The 9,498-nt window shown below is 57.4% G+C and overlaps 1 protein-coding gene across 3 annotated transcripts; it reads left to right on the forward strand.

Moving 5' to 3' along the window:
• Positions 1-212: 212 nt before the first annotated feature.
• On the forward strand, positions 213-8,571 carry CPNE7 (copine 7). Of its 3 annotated transcripts, XM_049864010.1 has the most exons (11): positions 213-314; positions 938-1,027; positions 1,296-1,394; positions 1,737-1,823; positions 2,341-2,400; positions 3,443-3,576; positions 3,854-3,908; positions 4,684-4,735; positions 4,814-4,947; positions 7,203-7,439; positions 8,131-8,571. In XM_049864010.1, the coding sequence occupies exons 3-11, from the start codon at positions 1,368-1,370 to the stop codon at positions 8,266-8,268; spliced, it is 924 nt and encodes a 307-aa protein (XP_049719967.1). In that variant the 5' UTR covers positions 213-314; positions 938-1,027; positions 1,296-1,367; the 3' UTR covers positions 8,269-8,571. The 3 variants fall into 3 exon arrangements, with proteins under 3 accessions (XP_049719967.1, XP_049719965.1, XP_049719966.1); XM_049864008.1 differs by lacking the exons at positions 213-314; positions 938-1,027; positions 1,296-1,394 and having other exon boundaries at positions 1,636-1,823; XM_049864009.1 differs by lacking the exons at positions 213-314; positions 938-1,027; positions 1,296-1,394 and having other exon boundaries at positions 1,738-1,823; positions 2,349-2,400.
• The last annotated feature ends 927 nt before the right edge of the window (positions 8,572-9,498 follow it).

Raw genomic sequence — 9,498 nt, forward strand, 5'->3', positions numbered from 1 at the left:
GTGGAAATGTGATGGGGGGGAGGCTAGGATTCCCAGGGCCTGGGGAGTCAGTGAAGGCTCTAGAGGGGAAACAGCAAGTTCCCCCCTCCACTCCCCCCAGCTGCTCTGCAGAGCTCAGGGAGGACTGGGTGCCTCCTCTTAGGCCTGAGGAAACGGAGGCTCTGGGGGTGGGGCAGGCCTGAGCACCACATCCTTCTCACCACCTTGGGCACCTCTGCTGCCTCTGCCAGGATCTCTTCAGCAAGTCGGACCCCTTCCTGGAGGTGTACCGGGTCAACGATGACCAGAGCGAGCAGCTAGTGTACAGGACTGAGGTGAGAGCCCCACCCAGCCAGCAGGATCCCTCAGTGCCATGCCCCCAAAGGGCAAACCCCAGACCCTCAAGCTAAGGTCCCCTGGGGTGCTTCAGGGACAGAGAGTGAAATGACCGCAGGGAGTCAACCCTGTCATTCTCCTGCCCCTCCTGGCTGAGGCAGGAGGGCTCCCCCAGCACCTGTGGGGGTCTTGACCTCCAACACCCACCATCTCCTTTCCAGAGGTGAGTGCATCTGTTGCTAGAATTCAACATTTTTTTTGTCGCTGTGATTATTTTTAGGGCTATCTTCTACTTCCTGCAGGTGAGATGGGGTGTCATTTTCAGCAGTGTGTTTCCTTTTGAGATAAATTATTTTGAGTTTAAAAGTCTATTTAAAGAAAAAAAGGGGTCCAGGTGGCCCCGGAATGTGGTGGAAGTTAGGAAGATGCTTCCCAAAGGAGCAAGTTTTGGGAACATGGCTCTGGGGGTAGAGGGCCCCAGTCCTGTGCCGGTCGTTAAAGGATGCTCTGGTGTCTGGTCTCCCTGCCGCCTGAGGCCCTGACCTGGGTCCCTCTGGGGTCCGTTGGACTCTTGGAGCCTTCCTGAAGCTCCTACCTGAACCAGCCCCTCCTGGCCCCACAGGTGGTGAAGAACAACCTCAGCCCTGTGTGGGAGCCCTTCAAGGTGTCACTGAACTCCTTGTGCAGCTGTGAAGAGACAAGGCCCTTGAAGGTGGGCCGGGCAGGGGGGGCCCTGGGGGACTGGGTGGGGACAGGGCTGTGGGGCTGGGATAAAGGACCAGGCTGGGATACTGGGCGGGGGTTGCCGGGAGCCAGTCACTCCCAGACCACACTCGGCCTTGGAGCTGGGGTTCGTGGGGAGGTGATGGGTCAGCTGGGGAAAGGGGATGGCATCAGGCAGTATGGAGTCCCGGCTATAGGCCGGGGTCTGCTTGGGCCCCAGAGGGGCAGGTGAGCTGAGGGAGGCTTGGGCTTCCCAGTGCCTTGTCTGGGATTATGACTCCCGAGGGAAACACGACTTCATCGGCGAGTTCTCCACCACCTTCCAGGAGATGCAGAAGGCCTTCGGGGAGGGTCAGGTGAGCCAGGCCCAGGGCACCTCCCTCCCTCCCTTGCCCTTGTCCAGGGAAGAGCCGGCTCTCAGCCCCACCCCCCGAGCCCTGGTTTCTGCTGAAAACTAACCGTCCTTGGTGGGACATCTGGGAGGGGGAGGGACAGGCACCTGTGAAGAGTCTGGGCTGCCTGGCTGACTCGATTATTATTAGTAGTAGTATTCTAACCCAGAGAGGAAAGACTAATGATCATGATGACAATAAAAAGTGATGCTAACAGCCACCATGAGGCAGGGGCAGTGGGGATGGTTACCTCATGCTATAGCTAGAGAAAACCGGCAAAGGCTGAAGCCCTGTCACTCCCCGCAGGCCCAGTGGGACTGCGTGAACGCCAAGTACAAACAGAAGAGGCGCAACTATAAGAACTCAGGGGTGGTCATCCTGTCCCACCTGAAGGTGAGGCGGGCCTGGGGGAGGCTGGGCCCAAGTTCCCCCACTCATAGCCACTCCCCCACCTGGTGGGGGGGGTCTCTGCTGTCTGTGTTTGGTGAACTGATTCTCCATGGCCTTCATCTGGGGGATCTGATGGTCCTCAATATGTGGAAGAGGACGAAGGTAGAGGGGACGACGGGAATGAAGAGATGAGGATACATGGAGAGAGACAGAAGGATGCAGAAGAGAAAGAAAAGGAGAGACAGGAGGATGGAGAGGAGAGGGGGGAGACAGAGCAAGAGATAAAGACTGAGGCGGGGAGAGGGGAACACAGAGAAGAGACTTAGAGAAAGGAAGGGGGAAGGGAAGGGGGCTCACGGGAATGGAGAGGGTAAAGGCCTATGGAGGCAAGGAGGAAGGGCCAGACACCTCACCAGGGCGGCCCCGCCCCACTTGCCGGGAGGGAGGGTGCAGGTGTCTGGTCCTCAGTTTCCCCAGCTTGGGGGACCAGGAGGGCCCTGCTGACGTGGCTGCCTGGAAGTTCCACAGGGTCTACTCCTTCCTGGACTACATCATGGGTGGCTGCCAGATCCACTTCACCGTGAGTCACCCCCACCCCGCACCTCCACACTGGCTGACCACCTCTACGCTGGCTGCCCACCTCCATGCTGGTCCCCCACCTCCACGCTGGTCCCCTACCACCATGTTGGTTCCCTACCTCCGTGGGACACTTTGGGGTCCTCCATGCCCTCACACTAGCATCCCCCTGCATGGAACTTCAGGGAGCTGATCTTCGGGTGGGCACCCTGAACAGAGCCCAGGTCTGCCTTTTTGGGGTCCACCCTTTGCCCCCGCTGGTGCACCTAGAACAAGGGGTTAATTAGTCAGATCCAAGTCCTGGCCCCCCAAGGCGAGGCAGCGTTTCCTGAACAAGACATCATGCTCCTCATCCTTCTCCCCCCATGTGAAGGGTACCCCTTGCAGTCCCAGCCCTGGAGCCAGGGTTCTCTGCAGGTCCTCTTGTTGGGTCCAGGCTGGTCTCTCCCTGCAGGAGAGGGGTCGTGCTGGTCCCAGGTGTTGCTGAGGGCTCAGGGTGATGATGCCCTGGCAGGGTATTGGCCAGTGCATCCTGGGAGACAATTCCTCCCAGAAACCCGAGGAGATTTGCAGTTGGTGGAGCCTAGGGGTTCCCTTTGCATCCTGTGGAGCCTTGAGGTGAGGTTCCTGGGGCAGGCAGGCCTGCAGGGATGTGAGGGAAGCCAGGTCCCCAAGGAGGAGCCTGTAGGCAGCAGCCCCGCCCATGTGGCCCTGGGTACTGAGTGCTGCCTGCCCTGGGGCAGCACCTCAGCTCTGAGAGGGTCGTTCCTCTGCAAATCCCCTTGGCTCCACCCCAGATGGCTGCTTGGGTTCTCTCCCCGTGGGCAGCTCCTGGGAGGTCCTCTCCAGGTCCCGGGACCATTCTCGGCTGCATCCCGCTCACCAGGCAGCCCCCAAGCCTCAGCTTCCCTTACCTGTCCAATGGGGGAGGTATTCCCTATTGTCTGTTGGAATATACTGAGAAGGCGGCATATTAGCCACCTGGCAAGGTGGAGTTAGGGGTTGCCCCGGGTGTGTGAGGGAGTGCTCATGGCCGGGCCCCGCAGGTGGCCATCGACTTCACGGCCTCCAACGGCGACCCCCGGAACAGCTGCTCCCTGCACTACATCAACCCCTACCAGCCCAATGAGTACCTGCGGGCCCTGGTGGCTGTGGGCGAGATATGCCAGGACTACGACAGGTGTGCACCTAAGCCTATGTCCCCTCCCCTCCCCTCCCTTCCTAGCCCTACACCTGTGGCCAGTTTCTTCTCTGCTCTATGCCTCAGATTCGCCTCTGTGCCTGGCGGTAATCAGCCCTTTCAGAGGTGTCATGAGATTTTGTGGGTCTCAGGGGATCATTGTGATTTATGGTCCCAGAGGTGGGGGAGGACATACAGCCCTGGTCCCTGGGTTCCTGCCAGGATCTACTGGGGGAAAACAGGGCTCCAAGTATGATTGGGCCTCCTTCTCTTCCAGTGACAAGAGGTTTTCTGCTTTGGGGTTTGGAGCCCGAATTCCTCCCAAGTATGAGGTAGGAGAGCCTGAGACCACCTTTGTTTTGTGCCTATGCCCGGGTCCCTGGGACCCCCTGGCTGCTGCCACCCTGACTGTGTGATGTGGGAGGGAAAGAGGAGCAGAGTCTGGCCTTCCAACAAGGGAGGATTAGACTGCCTGGGACTTGTCATCAGGGAGCATGGAGACTGGCTCCTATTCTTGCAGGAAGGAGGGGGCACCGCATTGGTCCAGAATATTTTATTGCCCAAATGGCTTATGCAGACCCAGTGGTGGGAGGCAGAGAGGGCTTATTGGTTAATACAATGAAAAGCTTCAGGTGCAGCTGGATCCAGGTCTTAGTCTGCTTTCCTCTGGGTTGACTCCCTCTGTGGAGCTTCTTTTTACATAGTGACCCCCCCAGAAGCCCCAAACATACTTTTCCAGCTTCAGGACTGGTGGCCACAGAGTCTTCGTCCCCAAGAGAGTCAACAGAAGTTCTAGGAAGGAATCTGCCTAGCCAATCTCCTTGGGTCCTGGGACTGGAGTTGGGGCTGGGGTGGTTCCCTATAGGAAACTTGGGGTGCTAGCCATGGGGGGAGGTGAGAAGGACCTTGCAGGTCCGAGGGCTCTTCCTGAGGGTCCTGGGGAACAGAGCCTGGAAGCCGAGGAATGGAGAGATGCTCTTGGCCCCCTGGCCCACTGGGTCAGGGTCTAGGACATTGGCTGTAGGGCATAGAAGGGGCCTCGAGGGGCTCGGCTTTAGCACTGGTGCCGGATAGGGGATTAGCTGGCCAGCCTCTCTTGTCCTGCAGGTGTCCCATGACTTTGCCATCAATTTCAACCCTGACAATGACGAGTGTGAAGGTAGGAGCCTGAGGAGAGTGGGGGACTGGAGAGTGCAGTGGGGCTGCGCTTACCTGCCCACCCTCCCCCCACCCACAGGCATCCAGGGTGTGGTGGAGTCCTACCAGAACTGCCTGCCCAAGGTCCAGCTCTATGGCCCCACCAACGTGGCACCCATCATCAGCAAGGTGGCCCGCACTGCTGCTGCCGAGGAGCGCACTGGGGAGGCCTCCGTAGGTTCTGGGGCCAGTGGGCATGGGGGGCAGTCTGTAGGGGCTGGGGGGACAGAGATCACAGCAGGGCTGGGCCTGCACTGGGGTAGGGGGGCAGGGGACAGAGGTCACAGCAGGGCTGGGCGTCCTCTGGGCTGGAGGGAGCTGGGGGGTCAGAGATCATTGAGGGCTGGGGATCCACCAGGCTGGGGGGTGGGGAGAGGCAGAGGCCAGCCTTGTCCCTGCTGCCCTGGGGGCTGTGTTGATGCCCATTTGCCCGTCCCCAGGAGACTTTTTGGGTCAACTTCTTCCCTCCCTCCCTTTCTCCTCTCTCCCACCCTTTCTTCTTTTTTCCTTCCCTCCTCCCTTCCTTTCTGCATTCAACAAATATTTATTAAGCACCTACTGGGTGCTGGTCACGGCTCTGGATGGTGGGAAAGAGCCATGAACAAAACAAGCTCCCTATCCTCAAAGGCTGACCCTCTAAGAGGGGGAGACAGAGACCAACAAGACACAGGAGGATATGGAAAGTATTGGTGTATGAGGTGGCAGTGGGTGCCATGGGGGAAATGGGTAGGGTAGTGGGTCAGCTGTGTGGGAGGCAGTCCTGGAGGTCAGGGAGAGCTGAGCCGTTATCTGGAGGATCTAGGCAGCAGGGCTAGCATGTGCAAAGGCTCTGGGGCAGGAAGGAGGAGGTCAGTGTGGCTGAAACAGAGTGAGTGAGGGAGGAAGTGGGAGGAGACAAGGACAAGGAGGGCCCTGCTTCTCAGTGGCATCTCCCTCAAAGCTGAGTCTATTTTTAATCTCAGGGCAGAAGGTTGAATTAATTAGTCATCTCGCCGGGTGGTGGCCCCCACAGTTCCAGCAAGACCCTCTCTTAGGTGATTTTCCAGTAGACTCTGCATTCTCCCTGCCCCTTCCACACCACTCCACAGGATGCCTTCTGTCCGTTCTTTGTTTGTACACGCAGGGGCAGATTACCCAATAAACACAGGTAAATACAGGCTTACTTGTGCTTACTTACTAAACAATTTCACAGGGGTTTCACCACAGATGTTCACTACAGATTAGCAAGTATGCACAAGTAAGCCTGTGCTTACCTTGCTTACTGGGTCATCCATCCCTGTCAGAGATCATAAATTTGAAGAGAAGCTTTGATTCTGTCAGAAGGTGCTGTGGGGCTGGGAGAGAGACAGATGCCAGCCGTACCTAGAAGCAGAATCTTTGATGTGGTGGAAAAGTGTGAAATTGTTCACTACAGATGATCTGGTAGGCAAGGTCATCTGCTCACCTTGCCTGTTGGCTAATCCATCCCTGTACACAGTTATTTTTACTTTCACTAACAGCATTGTGTTCAAGGTTGCATTCTCCTTCCTCTGTTCTCACTCAGCCGTGTGCCCTGAGCACCTCTTTATGTGTCTGTACATGACAGTCTGCTGCTTTCTTTTACCTTTTTGTTTTGGAAAAAACATCAAACTTACAGAACAGTGGTAAGAATAGTGCAGTGACGCCCAGCATACCCTTCCCTACCACCCCCCCGCCATGTATATCATTATTGTCTTTCTTTCTGAACCATGTGAGAGCAGGTTGCTTACCTCATGACGCTTCCCCCTTGAATTCTCTGCATTAATCTGCTAATAGCAAGGACACGCTTTTACCGGACCACAGTTCAGTTTTGAAACTGAGGGCAGCGAGCACAATGTTCCCCTGCTGTCTGATGTCCCGAGTGTCCACTACTCACCACTCTTCCTGATGTCCCTATTTGTTGCGGTTTTCCTGGTCCAGGATGGATCCAGGGTTTGGCTGTCATGACCCTTCAGTTCCCGTAACCTGGCTGCTCCTTAGCCAAACTTGGTCCTCCCTGACCTGCCATGGTTGGGCTCTGGCTGCCCATGGCTCTGGAACCTGACTGTCCAGCACCCCATGGGGTAATGTCCCCCTCGCCAGCATGGAGCTCCCAGAGCCCTGCTGTGGGAAGTGGAGGTTGGGTAGAGTCAGGTAGGGCCAGAGGCCCTGTCCCAGACCAGGGCTCGGCTCCCCAGCTGCCCCTGATTTGGGGGCCTCCTCTACACCCACCGAGGCCCCAGGAGGGCAGGGAAAGCTGGGACTTCCAGATGCAGGAGCCAGGCAGCACCCTTGATGGCTTCATCTTCTCTCAATTTTGTGCACCCACGGATGACTGCCCACTGCTCTTCCTGCGCCCCCAGAGGGTCCCTATGGAATCTGAGGACAGGCAGTGGGGTGTAGCCACCCTCTGCTCTCTCTGTGCCCCCCAGCAATACTACATCCTGCTTATCCTGACGGACGGTGTGGTGACTGACATGGCAGACACGCGGGAGGCCATCGTGCGCGCCTCCCACCTGCCCATGTCCATCATCATTGTGGGTGTGGGCAATGCTGACTTCACTGACATGCAGATCCTCGATGGGGACGACGGTGTCCTCCGCTCCCCGCGTGGTGAGCCTGCACTCCGAGACATTGTGCAGTTCGTGCCCTTCCGAGAGCTCAAGAACGTGAGTCATTGGGCATGGCTGGTGGCCAAGGGATGAGGCCACTGTTGGGTGGGCCCGGGGAAGGTTCCCACCCTCTATGCAATCTCTACAGCTCACAGTCCAGTGGGTCCCATGTCCCTCTCCCTCCGCCTAGAGATCAGTACCTGCAGCAGTGGCTCTCAGGGCCAAAAAAACCTTTCTATTATGAAAAATGTCAAGCGTACACAAAAGGTAGGGAACAGTGTCATGGGCCCCCAGAAGCTCACCATGAAGCTTTCTTCAGTGGCTTTCAAGTCTTGGTGATGCACAGAAAAGCCCACCTCACACTGACACACACACACACACGAAGTTCTAGGCAGTCGCATGATATTGGGTCGCTTCCTGCCTCAGCCACTCTCCCTGTCTCTGCCCAGAGAGCAGGAAAATACTCTCCCAGAGGGGTGGACAGGGTTACATGAGCATAAATGACACCCGGGATAGTGCTGAGCCTATTAAGTGTCACAAACACTGACATGGGCCTTGCAGTCTCATATTTTTGGGTCTATATCCTTAATAGTCCTGGAGGTGGTCCACTAAATAGACTCCATGACACTCATGGGTGGAGATCATAGTGTGAAAGGAGTGGCCCTAGAGGACGAGGCCTGGGGAGGGGGTGACTGGGCTAGGGGAGGGCAGGGAAGGCCTCCAGCTTTGGTCACATCTCTGCCCACAGGCGTCCCCCTCGGCACTGGCCAAGTGTGTGCTGGCTGAGGTGCCCAAACAGGTGGTGGAATACTACAGTCATAAGGAGCTCCCGCCACGAGGCTTGAACACCCCCTCCCAGGAGGGTGGTCCAGTTTTGGCCCTGTGAGGACGCCTAGAGGGGGACCGGCAAGGGGCAGTGAGGACTGTGTCCATGTAGTCTCTGTCCCTAGCACTCTCAGGTCCCTTCAGCGCCCCCAAGGCTCTCCAGAGGCTCCTTGCCCCCTAGCCCAGGCCTCACACCTTGTCCCCCTGTGATCTTGTGGCCTGGGTCAGCATTAAGCCCTGAGGCTGAAAGATGAACAAACCCCGACCCCAACTGACCGTCGGGAGCCCTGGGCAGGAGCCACTGAGTGGTGGGGGCTAGCAGTGCCTGGCTCAGCCCCAACCCGTGTGGGAAAGGGGTCCTGTGAGCAGGAGGCCTTAGGCAGGTCCATGAGTCAGGGGCAGGGGTGGGGGGGTTTGTCCCTACCTGAAAGGGAGGGATATGGGCTGGGGCTGTCTGTATCTAATGTTTGTGGGGAAGGAACCAGCCAGGCCAGCTTCCCAGTCTTGAGAATGCCCAAGATGCCCCTTTGGCCACTTTTCCCAGCTGACGCCACCCTCCCACCCCCTCCTGTGCTCTTTGCCTGGGGGTACTGTGGGGAGGGGATTCAAGCATAATAAAGTGTGGTCTTCTCCTGGCAGCAGTCTGTGCCTTTCCTGCCCTCCCTTTGTCTCTTCTTCCCCATGGCCCCCACACACACAGTGGAGAACTGGGCCCCTCCATGGGTAAGGTGGCTGATCTGCCTACTCTGGCCACCCCTCTTGGAGCAGGACTGTTATCAACTCAGGCATCTGGGGACTGAGGAAGGACCCCCAGGAGCGTGAGGGTAGCTGGAGACAGAAGTGCTGTGGCCCCACCCCATATGATGCCCAGGGCCCAAACCCTACCAGTAAGCTGTGTGGTGAGTTCGAAACTGCAGGGCAGGTTCAGTGAGCTGTGGCCTGGGTGGTGGGCTCACCCCCTTAATCTTCCACCTCCCACCTCTGTGCACGTGGGAGCCACAGCCACAGGAATGGGGCAAGGGCTTCTGAGCCTCCTTTTCCGAGGAGTGGGCTTTGGTGACAGAGTGTTCCTCTCGGGGAATCCACACAGGCGAGGGTGTCATAAATGGTCACTTTGATATAATTTGATAATTATTGTTGAATAATTATTAATAATTTAACAAATGGCTCTATAGAGTTGGTGCTGGCTCCCTGGGTCCTGGGCAGTATGAGAGAGGGCTCAGAAGGCCCCAGATCCTGCCCTTTCTCTCCTGGGACCCCATCCTGTCCCTCTCTGCCCCTGACCTCTCTT

Source organism: Elephas maximus, chromosome 21 (assembly GCF_024166365.1).
Source record: "Elephas maximus indicus isolate mEleMax1 chromosome 21, mEleMax1 primary haplotype, whole genome shotgun sequence".
Lineage (NCBI taxonomy): Eukaryota > Metazoa > Chordata > Mammalia > Proboscidea > Elephantidae > Elephas > Elephas maximus.